Consider the following 20,821-nt stretch of genomic DNA (forward strand, 5'->3'; position numbering starts at 1 on the left):
CTCTCGCATCTTGTTTTTCAGCGTAGCCAAACAGATGCCTCTGAGAAGCCTATAGGCAGGACATTTCTGCCTAGCAGATCCCTTTTACTGCATGCTAAGAATGTCCAATACCCATTTCCTAGATCTGCATGCTTTTTGAAAGCCGACTTGCAGGGCAGCTCTGTGCCTTGGCTTTGTTCCTGGAAAACCCTGACTTTATGCCTCTTCTGGTGCTCCTGTACACCAGACTCTGACAGCAGACCTTTCCAAACTGTGTGTTGGCTGCATTGTTCAGGTGTGTCGCACGAACACTCCCCACGCAGCTCCCAGGGCTGGAAAGGGGTTAATTTAACCCAGGCATAGGCAAACTCAGCCCTCCCAAGATGTTTTGGGACTACAACTCCCACGATCCCTAGCTAACAGGACCAGTGGTCAGGGATGATGGGAATTGTAGTCCCAAAACATCTGGAGGGCTGAGTTTGCCTATGCCTAGCTTAACCTCTGGTTGGCTAGTAAAACTGAATTACTGTGTCACGAAATGATGCATGTCTAAAAAGTGCGTCATCAACGTGAAAAGTTTGGAAAGATCTGTCTAACAGGAATATAACTGTCTGCTGCCTTCATCTCCCCTACTTGTGCTGGACCCCTGAAGAGGCGCCAAATGACAGATTCAACAGCCTTCTCATTTGTTGCTCTTAGCCATTTCTCAGCACAACACCCGTGACTTTATTTTAAGCCTCTGTTTTCCTATGCTGTTCTTTCGACTTCATTAACTCCTGCACCCAGCTGCAAACGGGCAAGAGTGTGCTTGATCCCTGCAGAGCTTGTTACTAAGTACACATGCATTAAGCCCGCATTTGCAAAGAGCACAACAGAAGACTCATGCAGAAAAGCTTTCTGCCCTGCCCAAATTGCCATGTAGCTTGAAAAACAGCTGATCGGTATTTAAAGTGGCCTATTCCCAGGCTCATCTGATGTTGAAAGGAAGCCCCATTCTGTGGTCTTCCCTAAGAAAGTTGCAAAACTGTGAAAAGTTTCTTCTTTTGATGATTGCTTCAGGCTCTGTCTGGGCGCACGCTGAACTTCCTGATTCTCAACTTTGGGCAATGGGATAAGAATACTGAGGAAGGAAATGCCTTGCCCCGTATTTTCTTAAAGATTGTGAGATATTTTGGAATTGCCAAAATGTTACACAAGTTTCTTCCACTATTAAATAATAAAAGAAAACAAGAGTCAATTGGTTGCCACATCTTGGTGTGCCAAGTTCCTTTCATTTTCATTTTTTGCAGCAGAAAGTGTCACTATCAGCACACTCTTGGAAATTCCTTCCTGATCCTGTGCCCAAGGTTGTGTCGATCAGTTATATGTAAGCAGTGCGGGGTTTTGCACCATGTAAACATCGCTTTTTAAATGACCTTCCTTAAACTGAATAAATTCAGTTCATTATTATGAATGAGGGAAGTGGCTTCTTGGAAATGTTCTCATCAGTGGTCAATGGAGAAACAGCCATCTAAAATATGCTTTTTAACAGCACTGCTTCAGCAGGAGCATGGAGTGAAATGTGAGAAGTAGTTTGGCTCTAGAAATCCTATAAAGTGGCAGAGTTGCTCTCTCTCTCTCTCCCCCCCCTGAACCTCATAGTGCCCTTGACCTCCCATAAGGAGTAGATCCTGCCACAGTTCAAGGAACAAGTTTTTTTCTCAGCAATGCACCTTACCTTATGTCAGAGAACCATAGTTAACTTCCACAAGCAGAACACAACAGAAGAGGCTGTAGAAAGGTACAGGGAAGGCTTAATTAAGCACACCTCTTGAAGACCCTTGCAAGGCTAATGCAATTTTAGGCTGCATTAATAAGACCATCAGGAAGCTCTTCCAGTGCTTGACCCAAATCTACCCTTCTATTAGACCTGACCCTGTCCTCTGGGGCACAAGGGAACAAGTCTGTGCCCTCTTCTGTGTGTCAACCATGCAGCTATTTGAAGAATGCCGTCATGTTCCTCCTTCAACCTTTCCTTCTCCAGGCTAAAGATACTCAGTTCTTTCCATTGTTGCTCATAAGAATTGCTTTCCGTTGCCCTGCTTGTTGTTGTTTCCTTCCTTTGAACCCCTTTCAATTTGGACAAAAAGATCACATTCAGTATAGCTCAGTAGTAGTAGTAGTAGTAGTAGTAGTAGTAGTAGTAGTTTTTGTTGTTGTTAATCTATTTTCAGTGTTAATTACTTAGGCCTGCCACTTTTGTTTTTTAGATAGACTTCACATGCAGTTTTCAAGATGACGCCAAAGCATGAAAAACAGGTAAGTGCTTCAATTTGTGTGTGTGTTGCTTTTTTAGTTTGGAAGGGGGTGTTTTCCTAGAAATATGGAACTTTGTTTTATACTACTAAAAGCAGAAATGTTCTGCAAAAATGCTTCTGCGTTGATCAGCCACTATTCAGCGAACAGCTTTCACCTTGGGTGTGACTATATCACCAACCAGCAGTGGCAAACAGGGCAGCTTATATCTGGGGTAGCATCTTAGGAGACAAAGTAGGTTGTGTAATTGCTGGAATGAAGAGATGGCAGAAATAGTCCCTCTGGCTTGTATGTTGTAATGCGGCACATGGGGGAAGTCCCAAGTTTCTGGCTCTTTTGCAAACAGGGGTCACAACGAAAGACAATTCTGCTGACATAGGCTGTTCCTCAGTGCTTGGAAGCAAGTTTGGGAGACCTTTGACCCTTCAGATGCTGCTGAACTACAGCTCTTGCTAAGCCAACCTTTGGCTCCGCTGCCATGCTGTGTTGAGCTAAAAGGACCAGTGACGGGAGCAAGCCAGCAGTAAATTACACCAATGAAGCTGGAGTTGACCATTAGCAAAAACAGGATCTGCACAGGAGGGTCAGGCCTAATGAGCACAGCAACTCATCTCCGGCAGGACTGCCCCTCGAAGCAGTTGTGGAGACTGAAGGTCCCCAACTTCCCACAGCTGCCTAACTCCCCTCCTCTTCAGGGTTTTCCCCACCCAAGCAATCTGAGATTGCGCCTGCGTGAAGCTAACATCTCTGCTCTTTTCATGCCTCTCCTGGTTCTGTGAGAACAGGAGGGCTTGTTGCAGCAGGAGGGAGAGACTCCTGTGCCTCTTCACCAGACGGCCTCATCTCTGCCTCTTGGCTTCCCTCCTTTCCTGCTTCTGATTCTGGACCTCTCTCTGTCACAGACTTTCCCCCCACTCAGTAAACCCTGCTGCCTCTTCAGCTTCCAACACCACCTCCTCCCAGTCTGCTTCCGCTTTTCCCTCTGACCACTCATTGCTGTCCCACCACCACTCCCTGAGCTCTGAGCCTTTGCCAGCTGGTTCGTCTGCATCCAACCAGTCCATGACAACCAGGGAGGAGCAAATGGGCTGCAAACTCCTCCTCCAGGACCTAGCTCATTCACACTGAACCATGGTTTAGTGTGAGACAGTAGTTGTGTTCACACTAAACCACGGTTTGGTGTGAACACAACTACTGTCTCACAGCCTAACGTATCTCAAAGGATTGTGAAGATAAAAGAGGGGGCCATGCATATCACATCAAGCTCCTTAGAGGAAATATTGTCAATGAATGCATCTCATGCTTCTGCACAATCACAGCATGTGCACCCTCTGGTTTATCCTGAGTCAGGCCAATCATTCATGTAGATCAGTGCTGTTTCCTTTGATTGACAGAGGGTCTGTAGTCCCTAGAACGAGGTCATTCTCAGCTTGACTTCTTGACATCCTGCTAATTGGAGACTTGGGGGGCTGAGTGTGTGCTCTCCCACTGATCGGTGGCCCTCCTAATTGTCGCCAACATTGCTCTCACATGGGCTTTAACGAAGAGGAAATCGGGAGCTTCGTTTCCCTCGTCAAAACAATTTTTTGTCTGCAAATAAGCCCACAAGGAGGGAGTCCCAAGTTGCCCTTGTTAAATGTTTGGGGGCAGGCAACAGCCAACAGCCTTTAAAATGCAGAACCCCTGTTACATTATTGCAGATTGATCTTCCCATTAAAAAGGCATTGGAATCAAGGCACAGTGGCATTAAGAAGAATTTGTAGTTCATTCATGCAAGCTGCAAATGTAGAAATAATATGTATATATATATGGGCCTGGTGTGTGTGTTTTTTTTTAATGAGCCCAAACCAAACGGACACTTAGGTTCAATGAGACAGAACCAAAATCACATGCTGCTAATGGCAAATAATGTGGTTATAATTGTATACGGAGCGACACCTTGATGTTTCTGAGCATCTTTAGGGCTAATGTTAGGGACATAGCAATGCTGGTTTATTGTGAGCTGTTGGTTCAGTGAATGAAAGTTAGAATGAAAAACAGCTGCCTGTCTTTTAAAGTGGGTGGGGGATCTCGGGCCCCAGGTCCTCTCCAAGCCACACTTTGAGACCCTCTCCAAACCACACCTCCTTTCTAGCCAGTATACCTGTAGGAGTGTCTCCACCCCCATCGTTCAGCCTGGACACTGAGGTCCTGCTTTGAGGGCCTTCTGGCAGTTCCTTCACTGTGAGAAGTGAGGTTACAGGGAACCAGGCAGAGGGCCTTCTTAGTGGTGGCGCCTGCCCTGTGGAGCTCCCTCCCACCAGATGTCAAGGAAATAAACAACTGTCTTTTAGAAGACATATGAAGGCAGCCCTGTTTAGGGAAGTTTTAAATGTTTGATATTTTATTGTATTTTAAATTTTTTGTTGGAAGCCGCCCAGAGTGGCTGAGGAAACGCAGCCAGATGGGCGGGGTATAAATAATAAATTATTATTATTGCCACACCCCTCCCTCCCAGCGTTTCTGCCCTCTGAGTGTTTTTGCTTGATTGAAATGTCTCCTTGAACTCATGATTCTTGCTTGTCTGGTAGGAAGAGAAGAGAGAGTCATAGGGCCTCATAAGAGAGTCGTAAAAACAAACCTACCAAGATGAAATTTACCTTTTCTGCACTCACCCTTGCCTCTGGCTCTGGCCCCCAGAATGTCCTCAAGGCAACACAGTCCCCAGGCTGCAAAAGATTACTGTATTTTGAGGGAAGCAGAATTTTTAACTTTCACTTTTCATTTAAGGTCCTGCTCATTAGTGGCAAGCTTGTGGGGAAATAATTGACACGGAATCCACAAAGGGAGTTGCTCTTTGTACAGCAGGTGTAGTTTGGGGAAGTTAGCAAATTTGAAAATTGCCTGAGAGATGGGTTGCCACTTCTCCAATCCATTTCAGTGGCCTGCTGCTTACAGTAGTAGCTGGCCAGTCCACTTCCCTCTGCTCTGCTGTTCTCACACCCCATCCCCCAATATATTGACCTCCAATTGGTGACATTCTAGGCGTCCCACACACCCCCTTCTTGCCCACTTTTTGATAGAGAAACACCCCCTGGCTTGATTGGGAATTGGACTTGGTAAACAGGAAGACAAGAAAAAGTAAATCGTTTGGATTGCTCCAGATTGTGCCTCCAGCGATCTTAGGAGTGCGCCGAAGTCTGCACATTTTCTCTTTTTAAAAAATATATTTTTATTAAAGATTTCTTAGTTTACAAAAATACTTAGTTTACAAAAATATGTGCATTGTCTTTTTTTTCAAGTTGTGTTTTCTACAGATCAGTTTCGTTTGTAGTGAGACATTAGTGTTGCATGCAGTATTAGGTTAGGAAGAAAAGAGGGGGAGGGTGGGGAATGGGAGTGGGAGTAGGATCGGGTGGTTACGCTTCTATTCTTCTGCTTAGTGTATGTGTGGGGTTTTGTGTAGTTCTCTTACTACTGTATTCACTTGTTATATTTCCTTGGTGGTGAGAGAGGTTGGGGGTGGCCAAGGGTGTGGTTGGTTGTCTTTGGTTGGCTGTGGTGAGATTTGTTTTTTTGTGTGAGTGGGGTGTGTGTGTATTTTTGGATCAGGTTAGCCATATTTATTCACATGCTATTGACAGATTCTTTGTTGTCTTGTTGGGCTATGTATGTGATAAAGGGGAACCATACTGGAGTGAAGGCGTCTTCTTCTATTTGTCCCTGAGTCAGTTTCAGTTTACAGTCGTACCTTGCTACTCAAACGCCTTGTGACTTGAACGTTTTGGCTCCCAAACACCACAAACCCGGAGGTGAGTGTTCCGGTTTGCGAATGTTTTTTGGAACCTGAACGTCCGATGCGGCTTTCACGGTTTCTGAGTGAGTGCAGGAAGCTCCTGCAGCCAATCAGAAGCCGTGCTTTGGTTTTCGAATGTTTTCTGAAGTCAAACGGACTTCCGGAACGGATTCCGTTCAAGAACCAAGGTACGGCTGTATTGGTTAATTTTTCCAATAAGGCTGTTTCCCATACTATTTGATACCATTGGTCCATGCTTAACTCCTGATGGGTCTCTCCAGTGTCTGACTATGATGCCTCTGGCTGTTGAGAGTAGGTGGGTTATAATGTGAGTGGGCATTATTATCTTGGAAGATGTTTAGTAGGGCCCATTCTGGGGTGACTTCTAATACTTGCTTAGTTATCTTGCATATTTCTTGTATGACTGATGTCCAGAAGAGTTGGATTTCAGGACATTCCCACCACATGTGGAGGTATGTGCCTGTGGAGGTGCATCCTCTCCTGGAGTCTGCACATTTTCTAACTGGCTGCCAATCATCCAAAATCTGACTAAGAGTTTTCCGGTTTCTGTAGCCTGCCTTGTGCTGTCCCTTCCGCTGACCTGGCAGCGGTTGCGGCAAGGCAAACCCACCACTCTATTCTGTCTCTGATGTGTCTCCCTACTATGGCAGTACTGCAGCAGGTGGCAGGGAAAATGTAATTTTCCCAGGGCTCCTGATGTCTATCAGGGCTCAGGTGCTGTGGCCTGGGAAAATTATATTTTTCAGGATTCCAAAAGCTAGGCTTCTTGGTGTGGCCTCAGTTGGCAGAGAATAACTACTCCTGGCTACCCAACAGTTTCATATCTGAGTAGTTTTGAACTTGGGTCTGCTCAATTCATGTGCATAACTCTGCCCATTATTATATCCCTTCAGCTGCTAGGAGAAGATGAGGCGGCAGCTAGTTCTGTTTTTCCCCATTGCTAATTGCTTTCTCAGATTGCTCAGTAGTTTGTAGCTCCATGAATCTGCAAAACACAAGTCTGTGTATCATCTGTTGTTTCCTTCTTTCTTCCATTTCTTATAATGCTTACTCACTGCAAATTTAATATTCTTCCTGGTATTATTTTTCCGCTGTGTGTGTGTGTGTGTGTGTATATATATATATATATATATATATCTCCATAGAATACTAATTTTAACATTCTAGTCTAGTGTTTCCCAAACGTTGGCCTCCAGCTGTTTTTGGACTACAATGCCCATCATCCCTGACCACTGGTCCTGCTAGCTAGGGATGTAGTCCAAAAACAGCTGAGGACTCAGGTTTTCAAAACACTGTTCTAGATTGTCACTTAGCTGTTATTGCTGCTTATAGTCATAGATCAGCACTGAGGAACCTGTGTGGCCCTCCAGATATTGTCGGACTACAACTCCTATCATCCTTGGCTAGGACTGTTAGGAGAAGGAGAGCCATTGTTTCCCCACCTCTGCGCCTCTGCCATGGATGCATAATCATCTAGAGAGCTCCTCAGCAAAAGTGTGTGTTGTTCTGAGTGCTTCTTCTAGAACATGGGTTTTCTCGAAGCACAGAATGGCAACCATCTTTCTCTCCATCCCTTCATGGATTTCACAGCCTTGCTAAAATCATTGTAGCAATAGTGGGAATAGTGTGCTAACCTCTATTTCCTTAGAAGACTGGGGAAGCAAGGCGGGAGGGGAATTTGTCTTGAGTAACAAAGAATTTAAAATACCACCTCACTTCTGCCCCCTCTCCCGATTTGGGTACTGCTGATTGCCACCATTCAGTTCATTTGCAAAACCTCGTTTTTATATTAGGTACTGTAATTTATGGCAAATAAAATAATCAACCAAGGTAATGCAAATATATTCTGTATTCGTTTTACGAAAACATTCTAGCTGGCTTTTCTATGCCAAGTGTACTTAAGGTTTAGAGAACCAGTTTGATGTAGCTGTTAGTGCTGGACTAGGAACTTGGAGTGCAGGGTTCAAAAACCTGCTTAACCATGAAGTGAGCCAGCCACTATCTCTCAGCTGAACCTACCTCTCAGGGTTATTGTGAGGATAAAATGGGAAGGGTGAAGAGCCATGTGCACCATTTTGAGCTCACTGGAGGAAAAGTGGGATATAAATGTAATACTAACACTCCCTGTGGCACCGGTCCTGAAAGACCTACATTGGCTCCTAGTACGTTTCCCAGCACAATTCAAAGTGTTGGTGCTGTTCTTTAAAGCCCTAAAACAGCCTTGGCCCAGTATACCTGAAGGAGCGTCTCCACTCCCATCGTTCAGCCTGGATACTGAGGTCCAGCTCTGAGAGCCTTCTGGCGGTTCCCTCACTGTGAGAAGTGAGGTTACAGGGAACCAGGGGGTAGTGGCGCCCACCCTGTGGAATGCCCTCCCATCAGATGTCAAGGAAATAAACAACTGTCTGACTTTTAGAAGACATCCAAAGGCAGCCCTGTTTAGGGAAGTTTTAAATGTTTGATGTTGTCACTTTTTTATTATTAATATTCTGTTGGGAGCTGCCTAGAGTGGCTGGGGATACCCAGCCAGATGGGCGGGGTATAAATAATAAATTATTATTATTATTATTATTATTATTATTATTATTACTACTACTACTACTACTATATCATAGTGTGTCTGGCTGCTAACCAGAAGGTTGGTGGGTCAAGCCCACCCAGGGACGGTTGTGGACAGGATTCCTGCATTGCAAGGGGTAGGACTAGATGACTCTTGAGGTCCCTTCCAACTCTACAAGTCTGTGATTCTAGGAACATCTTAGAAATCATGCTTAAACTGGGCTCTGGAAAGCAAAGGGAGCCAACAAGATTCCGCAAGAAAAAACTCTCAAATGACCAGTTTGGTAGTCTCAGTAAAGATATTGCCTAGCTGTTTAATACCCCTCTTGAACCATTTCCAAAGATTTTTAGCAAACAGGCAGCGTGTTAATTGGTTTACCAGTGCCAGGATGTCTGTGTCACCAAGAAGGGTTTGGTGAATCCCCACTATTAAGTACGTAATTATCTGCATTTCATTTCCCTCTGACCTCACTATTTTTTTTTGCACAATATTTTCTCCTCCCCAAACCATGTCTGTACCTATAACTCAGGATGTACCTATAACTCAGGATAACATTCCATCCATCTGATGAAGTGGAACACATGCACAATCAGTTGGTTAGACTTTGTTGTTGTTGTTGTTTAGTCGTTTAGTCGTGTCTGACTCTTCGTGACCCCATGGACCAGAGCATGCCAGGCACTCCTGTCTCCCACTGCCTCCCGCAGTTTGGTCAAACTCATGCTGGTAGCTTTGAGAACACTGTCCAACCATCTCGTCCTCTGTCGTCCTCTTCTCCTTGTGCCCTCAATCGTTCCCAGCATCAGGGGCTTTTCCAGGGAGTCTTCTCTTCTCATGAGGTGGCCAAAGTATTGGAGCCTCAGCTTCAGGATCTGTCCTTCCAGTGAGCACTCAGGGCTGATTTCCTCCAGAATGGAGAAGTTTGATCTTCTTGCAGTCCATGGGACTAGGTGCCTCAAAAGCTATTTCTTGTTTTTTTGCTGCACAGACTCACTTGGCCACTCTTCTGGAAATCCCTTTCATGTATCTGGTGAAAGGAGGTTGTTGCTTCTCAAAAGTAGATTCTGCAATGAATTGGTTAATCTCTTGAGAAGCCACAACAATCCTTTGCTGCTCTTACTGTGCACCCTTCTAGAATTCACTCCCACAGTAAACAGTGATGGCCACCAGCTTGGACAGCTTTGAAAGAGTTTTATCTCACAGAAGATAAGATGTTCAATGATGTATACTAGTAGTAGACACTGATAAAATTTGGGGTTGGCTTTTACAGCCCAACTCTCCATCAAAGGATTTAAGTGTCCCCTATGTCCATTATCTTTATTTTGCAATAGAGTTCCCCCGCCCCCTTGCAAGGAGGTGGAGACACTGAACAAAGGTGTGCAATAAAATTTATTATTATTATTATTATTATTATTATTATTATTATTATTAATGATTTTTAAAGACTTTAGAAATTGCCCAGCCCCTTCACCAAAGACCACCCAAAGCATCACACACGTTACAGAAAGAGGCAGGCTACGACAGTTTAATAATAGTATTATTTATATGCTGCCCATCTGACTGGATTGTCCCAGCCACTCTGGGCGGCTTCCCACAAAAAACAGTAAAACACAATACAAAATCAAGCATTAAAAACTTCCCTGAAATTTGAGATTGTAGCTTGTCTCGTGTCTGACAAGATCAATTGGGATAATGGTCACTGATTGCATTACCTGGCCAAGGTGGCCATTCTTTTGAGATGGTAAATACCTTAGTTCTTGAATCCAGGTCATAGACCTGCCCTATTCACACACAAAATATACCCTCAAGAGACAGGATTTGTAAGGGAAAAGAGCCACTAGGAGAGCTTTTCCCAGTCTATTTCCTTGGGCAGAGGAAATATTTGGGGTCATTAAGAGTCAAGATGACCTCAGGACTGCTCTCCTGTGCTATTTCAGACATGTGGTTTATATACATATGTACCTTGTGCACTTAGGATCACTTGATCACTTGACCTTAGAATTCTTAGAACAAGCTGAGTACCAGTTGCTGGAAATCACAAGTGGGGTAAATATTTTTGCACCCAGGTCCTGCTCCCAGGCTTTCTGAGTAGCACAATTCCTGACCCTAAGCACATTTACTAGGGTATAAGCCCTTTTAAACATAGTAGGACTTCCTTCTGTGTAAACGTGTGTAGGATTTTGCAGTAAAATTGTATTTCTTAAGAAGGTAGTCTTTTTTTTTTGTAAGTAGATGTGTTGCTTGTTTAAGCACTGGATATGGGAGAGTGAGAAGGACAAAGGATCAAGGTAGGAGAGAAAGCAGAGAGAGAGAGAGAGAGAGAGAGGGAGAGAGTAAATACAGAAACAAAAAGCTGCCCAGCCTACCAGCAATAAAAACAACATGTATGAAAGAGAAAATACCTAGCTAGGGCCCTTTGAAATGAAATGGGGAAATTCCAAGGAGAAAATCCCTCTGTGTGTTTTTCCATAATCTGTTACCTGGTGTGGTTTCCTGCATTTTTCAACTCAAGCTAAAACTTAATACTGGGGTCTTCCTCCGGAGGGTGAAGGCACTGCCTGTCTAGGAAGGCAAAGGCTGGCTGCACTTCTTCTGCTCTATGGTTTGTTCTCTAGGATGCAGTTGTGGTCAGTGTGGGGTGGGCGGGTGCCAGTGCTCGCATGATCATTCCATCACTGGTGTTGCTGTATCTTACTGGGAGGTGGAGGAGCAACGTGGCAGCAGGGTCCATGTTGTGCAATCTCACCATCAGGAGCACTGGTGGGTTTACACCATGCTAACCTTCCCTGTCTCTTGGGTAAGGCATAGCAACTCCTATGGTGGGAGGTCAGGTAAGGGGGAAGAGTGTTGTGCAAAAATAGAGCCGTTATAAGTTGTATGTAAGTCATAAGCCAAAACATTGCCCATTACAGCGGAACCTCGGTTTTTGAGTGGCAGGGCAGCTGAACGATTTGGAACACGAACGCCGAAAACTCAGAAGTAATCGCTTTTGTTTTTGAATGTGCCTTGGAAGTCGAACGGCTTCCACTGCGTGTTTTTCCATTTTTTCAATGGATTTTGCCGACCATCCATTGATCCTCAGTTTTCAAATGTTTCGGAAGTCGAACGGTCTTCTGGAACGGATTACATTCGAAAACCAAGGTTCCACTGTACCAAGATTTGGCAGAAGCTTTCTTGGTTAACCTAGAGTATTAGGCTTTAGGCTAACATTCAAACTGCTTTTTTTTATTTGAAAAGCAAAATACCTTTCTCATTCATTCATTCATTAATTCATTCATTCATTCATTCATTTCATTGTGCTGGGGAAAGGGCATAGAAGCCTTTGACAGTGTTCTGGTTTGTCATGTAAATAAAAGTTGAATTTCCCCTCTTGCCTCACCTGGACTTTCCCTTTAGATAACATGAAGCCAGATCATGTGCATAAAATGGTTGGGCCTGCCATGATTAACTGAAAGTCTTGGCCTCCAGGCAAAGGTTTCTTTTGATCTCCTGCCCCTCACCCACACACATCCCAATTATCTTTTGTTTTCTTCAATGAGGCAATTTGTGGGTGAGCAATTACCGTATATCCACAAATTGGTAGGTTTGAGCACTAAACTCAAAGCTCAAAGAACGGACTTCGCCCTGATATGAGAATTTGAACAATGTTTTAATGCGCTGAAAGGAATCTGTTTTTCACCGGGTTTTTCTCAAACTGTGGCACGGAAAGGTGTGTGGGGATGGAAACCCAGAGGAGAATGGTAGCATCTAGAACAGGCATAGGCAAACTCGGCCCTCCAGATGTTTTGGGACTACAACTCCCGTCATCCCTACCTAACAGGACCAGTGGTCAAGGATGATGGGAGTTGTAGTCCCAAAACATCTGGAGGGCCGAGTTTGCCTGTGCCTGATCTAGAAGCAGATAGTGCCTTACCCCTCCAATACCTCCATACATTTCAATGCAATTTATATTGCCCTTTCCTGGGGAGCTGCCTCTGTGCCGGCCTCTTACTTGCTCTCAGAAGTTGAGATGGCTTTTCACCAAAGATAGACTAAATTCTGTACAGTTGATGGAGCTTAACAAATGTTATGGGGTTCAGTATGGGCCGGCTCAGCATTGCCATTCTGGATCACCCAAAATAGAGGATCTGGTACGCTTTTTATTGGAGGGTCCTTTCTATTGAGATCTGAGGATCTGCTACCATGAGCCCCTTAGTGTTGGAATTACTAATAACAGCTCTCCTTTCAGCATTCATTCTGTATTTTTATCTTGTGAACTGCTTTGAGATCTTCTGATGATGGGTGATCTATGAATCGTCATCTTCATCAATGTGTATTGGCCAGAGAAGATTATTATGTGACATTTAGGACTGTGAAATTAGTTCCATTGGCTGTAGGGAGGTGGAAGAGACTTGCGATTTGAGATGATAATGAATGTTAATACATGTTGATCAGTAGTAATGGAATACTTTTAATGGTATTTCAGCATGGTTCAAAGTATTTTGCATGCACCTGCTTTGTTGTTGTTGTTTTAATAGTTTGTGTGAATGGCCTGATTGACTTAACGAGCAATAAGCTTTGTGAATCAGGGCATACAGCGTGGGTGGCGCTGTGGTCTAAACCACTGAGCCTCTTGGGCTTGCCGATCAGAAGGTTGGCGGTTCAAATCCCTGTGACAGGGTGAGGTCCCGTTGCTCTGTCCCAGCTCCTTCCAACCTAGCAGTTTGAAAGCACGCCAGTGCAAGTAGATAAATAGGTACTGCTGTGGCGGGAAGGTAAACAGTGTTTCTGTGTGCTCTGGTTTCCGTCACTGTGTTCCGTTGCGCCAGAAGCAGTTTAGTCATGCTGGCCACATGACCTGGAAAGCTGTCTGTGGACAAATGCCGGCTCCCTCGACCCGAAAGCGAGATGAGCACCACAACCCCGTAGTCGCCTTTGACTGGACTTAACCATCCAGGCATCCTTTACCTTTTACCACATATGTCAGTGTCTATGAAAGAAGGCTCCACTTAACTAGATCTGTTCATTGTCATGTGGGCACTGGTCCTATGCACAGGATGGGAATGACTCAGATGTGCAACCTGGCACATATATTATGCACCTGGGGCATAAGAAGACTTATTGGAAGCTACCTTATACAGAGTCTAGCTCAGTGCTGCCTACACTGTCATCAGCTCCATGGGGTTTCAGACAGGGATATTTCCCGGTCCTCCCAGACGATGGCAGGGAGTGAACCTGGGACCTTCTGTGTGTGATCTATCACTGAACTGCAGCCTTCCCCCACAAACCACTGAGCTATGGCCAGGGGAGAGCTAATCCTCACGTTAGAAGAATTTGGGTCTTGTTCCTTTGAACAAACGCTTCTGTTTGAACAAATGCTTCTAAGCCACTGCTTTGCAGTGTCAACCGAGGGCACTCTCTGCTCCTTTGAGTTTCATTCTTCTTAAATTGTTTGCTCAGCAACAGCGACACAGGTGGGCTTTTCTAAGGAGACTCCCCACCTGTTCGGCAGCAGCTGTTGCTGGCATAAACCGGACAGAAAATTCCTGAAACTGTAGCTTAATAATCACACATTGGTTCGCTGGAAATACACTGCATTATTCAATTTAGAAATTCCCCTTTGGCGAGCTGACAAGTAGTTTTTCCTGGCATGTGCCACAGGCAGGATGAGTCATGGCTTTTCATTTTGCTTCCTTATTTCCCCCCCCTCCGGAGCCCTTATTTAAAGTCTGTGACATTGGCTAACAATAACAGAAGTGGCTTGGGAACGGCCTCCTTCAAAACTCTCTTAGAAGAAGGATTCTTAACTTGGATATTCACCACTTTTTCATTTTAATTATTATGCGCTTGCAGGAATTTGTCACGGTCTTGGTGCGAGACCCTCGGATAAAAAAGGAAGACTCCTGGCATTCACATATAGACTATGAGATCTTCATTCATGTAAGTACACCAGCTACAGGGAAATTGCTTTTGCAGCACTTTTGCCCATGTCCTTCGATCGCTGTGTACTTATGCAAACTGTGCCTTACAGCGCATGAGACAAGCGATGTCTTTAAACTGATGTGTGTGTGTGTGTGTGTGGGGTTTGCTAACCCCCAGTTCAGCGGTCCGATCAGCCCCTCAAGCCCATTTTTCTGCCACCTTCCCTCCCAATTCCACCCGTTTTGGTGGCAGCAGGAAAAGGAAAATAAAAAAAAATAAAGGAGAGACAGAACTGTCATGGTCAGTGTCTTGACACACACGATCCTTTCCCTGGTTATCAGCTCTGATGCCAATGCTTTTGGTGTTTCCACATGCCCTTGAGCTTTAGCTGTGGTCTCAAGCCTTTAATGTGGCAGGCTCTGACCTGCGGAACTCCTTGCCAGTAGAAGTTTGGCCATACAATCCAGAAAGGGCCCCTGCCAGCCAGTTCTTAACCCAATGGTGTCTGACATTTTTTATTGCAATGCTGTGTTTTTAGTGCTGCCTTGTGATGTTTTCTACGAAAGTGCCAATTAGGCCGCTGCCCAGTATACCTGAAGGAGTGTCTCCACCCCCATCGTTCAGCCCGGACACTGAGGTCCAGCACTGAGGGCCTTCTAGCAGTTCCCTCACTGTGAGAAGTGAGGTTACAGGAAACTATCTGACTTTTAGAATACATCTGACATTAAAACATTAAAGCATCAAACATGAAAACTTCCTTAAACAGGGCTGCCTTCAGATGTCTTCTAAAAGTCAGATGGTTGTTTATTTCCTTGGCATCTGATGGGAGGGCGTTCCACAGGTCGGGCACCACTACCAAGAAGGCCCTCTGCCTGACAGATGACCCCTCAACCTCTATTTAAAAATCTCCAGTGTAGAAGAAGCCACCACCTTTCTTCAGATGCAGAAAGGTATCTGAAGTTAAAAAGAATACATTTAGAGTCCTTGGGAGTATTGTTTTTTTCTACTAAAACACAGGCAGTTTTATTTGAGTACATAGGGACTCAGGCTTACTCCAGGCCCACACGGGGGGGGGGGGGGGGAGTGCTGTTTCGAATAACTTGATATTTTTGCTAAGACAGTTTATTATTGGGTAGTTATTGAATCCTGTACCCTAGTTTTACCTGCTTCAGATGTAATGGTCTGAAGGCTGCAGCCACCCTTTTGAATTTCACCCTCTTGTCTGAATCCACATACCTGCTCTTTTCCCACACGTCAGTTCTTTTCATCCGCTCCTGGTTTGTGCAAATTACAACTTGCCCAGATCTGATTTCTTGGCATAAATTGGGTGGAAAGGAAGTTTAGCATTAGTTTTTAATATGTAATATGGAAGTTCAGGGAAGTTTTTAATATGTAACGCTGTACTGTTTTTAACACTTGATTGGGAGCCGCCGAGAGTGGCTGGGGAAACTCAGCTAGATGGACGGGGTATAAATAATAAATAATAAATTATTATTATTATTATTATTATTATGCACAGAAGTGTCATTTCTGATTGTTCAAGCTGCAGTTTGGAGAATAATCCTAACCCTTCCTTTCTCCCCGTGGTCTGGAGTTTTGATAAGTAAGGAGAAATAATCTTCTTGATTTAATCCAGTATGCTAGTGAGACTAGGAAAAGCAATCACGTGAGTGATAACACGGGGCATAGTTTCATGAGCAGCTGATGCATTTATCTTTCAGGCAGCAGTTGGGTGACTGACTTGGTCTCGTGCAGCAGCTATCACTGGCATCCGTGTTAATTACATTGTATTTAATGGAACAGGATAAGGGCATTGGTGGAGACATAGGGAAGCACTTAGACTTCTAGGAGTAAGAATCAGGATGTTGAATGGACTTTAAAAAAATGTAGACTTTAATATTTTTGTTCTGTCTCTACACACAACAGCATCCACAGTCTTCCTCAAACATTGCATGTATCAAAATAACTGTGATGGAAACATGGCCTTGTGCTTTAGATGCTAATTATTTTAACCTGGCAGTCACATGCAAAGATGTTCCTGTGATCTGATTCAAGGTTCTCCTGGATTCTCTGTTTAACTGTGGATTGTTTGGGACGGGGTTTGCAGATTCTGGTCTGGGAACTAAAATCTTCTTTGGGATCAAGGGGATTTCTAGGCCTTGGCAAGTACATCGGCTGAAACCTTCACGTTTTCCATTTGGGTTGCAGCTCCAGCAATTTGCACTATTCTGACATTCAGGGGCAGTTTTAGAAGGCTCTTGTTTAGGTGGCACAGAGGCCTGCGGTTAAGAAAGGGGCCTGCTGAGCATTTGCTACCTCGCCATGCCTTGCACTCCTCCTTCCGGCAACTTCTGAAGCTAAGCTGGTGCCAGACATATTGCGCTGCTTTCCTTTGGACCACATCAGCGAGGCTGAGATCTTGTCATGTGGGCCGCCTAGGACCTCCATACACACTGCCCAGGTTTGCTTCCCAGGAAGGTCACTTTAGTGCCGCTAGTGCAGCAGTTTTGACTTCACCCCCAGAGGCACACTCCATTGGATGGATGCAAACAACGAAGTTCTTTGATATTGGGAAGGTGGTGTATCTTCGAGTCATGGTGAACAAGTCCTGTTTCTTTACAGACAAACAGCATGTGCTTTACGAGGAAAACGTCTTGTGTCCGGCGGCGCTTTCGAGAATTCGTGTGGCTTCGCCAGAGACTTCAAAGTAACGCAGCACTAATGTGAGTCAATGCCCAAACGTTTCTGAAACTTGCTTTATTAAAGCGTACACCTAGCCTTTTCCCTCTCCCAGAGGGTAGGTTAAAAGCCTCATTCTTTTTCTGAAAGAGGAATAGGAAATATAGCCTTGATCTAGTGCTGTGGGGGGGAAGAAGCGCTTGATCTTTCTTGCCTCCTTGTCAGGACCGGCCCTACTAATAGACAGAGTGAAGCAGCTCCCTCAGCACAGGAGATGTTGGGCTGGGGGAATGGCAATAAAATGCTGGAGGCTGTGCTGTGTGTGCCACCTGCCTTGCCCCCTAGCCTGCTTCCCTCAGGGCAATGAAGGGCGTGCTCTGTTTCCAGTGTCGAAATAAGATTCTGGAGAAGAGGGAAGCAAAGGCTTCCATTCAGACCATCCCTGCCTTTCCCAAGTCTCTTGTGCTATTAATAATATCCTGTATTATTTATGAAGTCCTTGTCGTTTCGCTAAGTGCTATGCAATGAAAGGACGCTGAACGTTTTGCTAAGTGCCTGGCAAATAATTAAAACAGACAGGCCTCTGCCAGAACAACTTAACATATTTTTTTTACATGGCACAAAGAAAGGAGAACATTTTGTGGACGAGGTACAAAGAAAGCTACAACATCAGTCATACATGAGAAGGATACCCACCCGTTCAGCAATGCACATGCAATCCCAGTTTAGTGTGGGTACTGTGGTGTAAACCACTGAGCCTTGGGCTTGCCGATCAGAAGGTCGGCAGTTTGAATCCCCGCGATAGGGGGATTGTTCTGTCCCAGCTCCTGCCAACCTAGCAGTTCAAAAGCATGCCGGTGCAAGTAGATAAATAGGTACCACTCTGGCGGGAAGGTAAACAGTGTTTCCGTGCGCTGTTCTGGTTTCGCCTAAGTGGCTTAGTCATGCTGGTCACATGACCCGGAAAAACTGTCTGCGGACAAATGCTGGCTCCCTCAGCCAGTAAAGCGAAATGAGCGTCGCAACCCCAGAGTCATCTGCGACTGGACTTAACTGTCAGGGGTCCTTTACCTTTTAATCATGAACAAGCTGTGATTTTTCATTCTCATTTGCTGGCCATAGTTTTTCAATTCAAACATCGCACCAAGCCATATCTGAGCTCTCTTAACTATGGCTTTGTGTGCTGTCTGAATCGAGCTACTGTTTTTAGGAAGCTGGCTTTAGTCATCACACAGATAGCACATTCAGAACACTCCTCGCCTGGTGAAACTATGGTCTTGAAAGCACATATGGCCACCACATCACGGAAGCCAAGAGGTCTGGGTCAGTGCCTGCATGGGCCATGCCTGGGAACCAAATGTATGTCACCTTGTTTTCCAAGATGAAAGAAAGCTGAGATAGCGATGTAAAAAAACCCCTAATTGCTGAGGGAGGGAGGGAGGGAGGGAGGAGTAAAGGATAGGAGAGATACCACCATCTAACACTTCATGTATCAAATGAAGGAGAGTGTAGTAGCCCATGGAAGCTGTTGGTGCAGTGTTAATCAGCTAATATTAGCTTGCCCCTAATGGTTCATAGCTTTTGCCACAAAAAGCGAACATGGCTGCAACTCTGAAGTTTGCTGTCAAAGTGTGTGGCTATTAGCTTTGCCAGGTGTTAAGTCGTTGCCCATAGAAATCCCAAGTCAGTATTGTTTCATTTTTCTCCATCTGAGTTCAGCAATCCTTTTAACCAGTGCTATTTATCTAGAAAAGAAGGTGTTCACCAGGAACGCCTCCCTTGTTCTCTTATAATGGCAACGGCGCCCACCTAAGAGGTGTTGAAACTTGAGTTCCGGCTGAAAAAAAAAAGCCTCGCTTTTAACAAACAAACCAACAAAAGCATTTTTATTCATGTTTTTCATTTTGGGCTACTCACGCTTTCTGGTTTGTGTGTGTGTGTTTTAAAGACAACTGCCAGAACTTCCAGCCCGAACGCCCTTTTTCAACACCAATAACCCTCAACACGTGGACCAGCGCCGACAAGGCTTGCAGCAGTTCCTCCAAAAGTGAGTGCGCTTGCTTCTTCTTCCCGTTTGGTGGTTTTCTTGTTTTAATGAGGTCATTAATTTCCGGGGCCCTCATCCCTTGTACACGACAGCCACCTTGTGGCCACAGTTGTGCATTTGCACAAGCTCCCAGGTAAGGGGTTGCATAATGTAGCTGAGATGCTGCGCACACTCTGTTTCCATTCCTGTAACGTTTTGTTTACTCTGGGATCCCCTCCCCCTTTTACCCTTTGAAGCAGCATTGCGTATATGTATGTTTTTCTTGAAATGTGATACGGTGAAGGAACTAAATTGCCACTCTCTGGTGCAAGCTCAACAGACGTAAAATAGGCAAGAGGCTTAAATTGTCCTTTTTTTGCAGCACAAAGAATATTAAAGCCTTACTTAAATAAAGAGGCAGCGTATGTATTGTGTTCGGTACTGTATTGTGTTCGGTATTTATTGTGTTGTGATTAGGATTGCAGCATCAATGGGAGTTTCACGGCAATAATTGCTCTTTTTTAAATATTAATTTTTATTAGTTTTCCACATTTTAACAAATCCATCCAAATTATTTAAATTTAATACATTCCCCCCCAAAAATAGGTTTCCCACTCCCGTTACAAACATATGTCCATTACATTCCTTATGTTATTGCGTCATTCTTCTTTAATCACCTTCTCAACCTTCTATTATAATTGCTTTTTTAATGTACCTGCAAATTAGAAGCATAGTCCTCAGATTTCATAAGAACAGAAGGCAAACGTGCTGGATCAGGCCAGTAGCCCATCCAGTCTAGCATCCTGTTCTCACAGTAGCCGACCGGATGCCTGTGGGAAACCGCCAAGCAGGACCCGAACACAAGACCCCCACACTCCTCTTCTGTGGCTTCCAGCCAGTGGTATTCAGAAGCGTTGTTGGCTCTGATTGTGGAGGCAGAGCCAAGCCATCATTGGTTGTAGCCATTGAAAGCTTTATTCTGTATGATTTTGTCCAACATTGCCTCCTGTGGCAATGAGTTCCACAGCTCAACTATACACTGTGTGAAGCTGTACTCTCAGTTCTGAATCTTCCAGCCTGCAGCTTCTTTGGCTTTCCTTGAGTTCCAGGGTCATGAGAGAGGGAGAAAAACTCTTCTCTGCCCTCCTTCTGCATGCCAGGCATAATGTTATAAAGGTCTATTGTGTTAAGTTTTCTCTAAACCAGTGTTTCCCAAACTGGGGCTTCCAGCTGTTTCTGGACTACAGTTCCCATCATCCCCGACCACTGGTCTTGCTAGCTAGGGGTGATGGGAGTTGTAGTCCAAAAAACAGCTGGAAACCCAAGTTTCCTGAGCTCTAAACTGAGAAATCCCTAATGGTGCAAGCTTTTTTCATAGGGGGATTCATCCATCTCTGTGATCATTTTGGTTGTCCAGCAAGCATGCGGCTGCTGTTGAACCTTCTGCTTTGGAATGGTGAAATCGATTAGTAACCCTCTTGAAAATCAGTGGTGCCACCGTGGTTGGACTTGGGGCAGACGTCTAGGGCTCTGCTCAACAGAGCTTCTTAACGCTGTTAGACCATTAAGTCCACAGTGGTCCTAACGG

General features: G+C 44.8%; 1 protein-coding gene across 2 annotated transcripts in view; it reads left to right on the forward strand.

Moving 5' to 3' along the window:
* SNX10 (sorting nexin 10) overlaps nt 1-20,821 on the forward strand; it is a 48,037-nt gene that overhangs the window by 14,658 nt on the left and 12,558 nt on the right. Inside the window, exons 3-6 of one of the 2 annotated variants that reach the window (XM_079948098.1) lie at nt 2,229-2,277; nt 14,460-14,546; nt 17,151-17,251; nt 19,156-19,254. In XM_079948098.1, coding sequence (XP_079804224.1) covers nt 2,254-2,277; nt 14,460-14,546; nt 17,151-17,251; nt 19,156-19,254 — 311 coding nt within the window. In that variant the 5' untranslated portion in view covers nt 2,229-2,253. The remainder of the gene's footprint in view (nt 1-2,228; nt 2,278-14,459; nt 14,547-17,150; nt 17,252-19,155; nt 19,255-20,821) is intronic. The other variant, XM_079948099.1, reaches the window with a different exon arrangement.

This window comes from Podarcis cretensis (genome assembly GCF_951804945.1).
Source record: "Podarcis cretensis genome assembly, chromosome: 12".
Taxonomy (NCBI): Eukaryota; Metazoa; Chordata; class Lepidosauria; order Squamata; family Lacertidae; genus Podarcis; species Podarcis cretensis.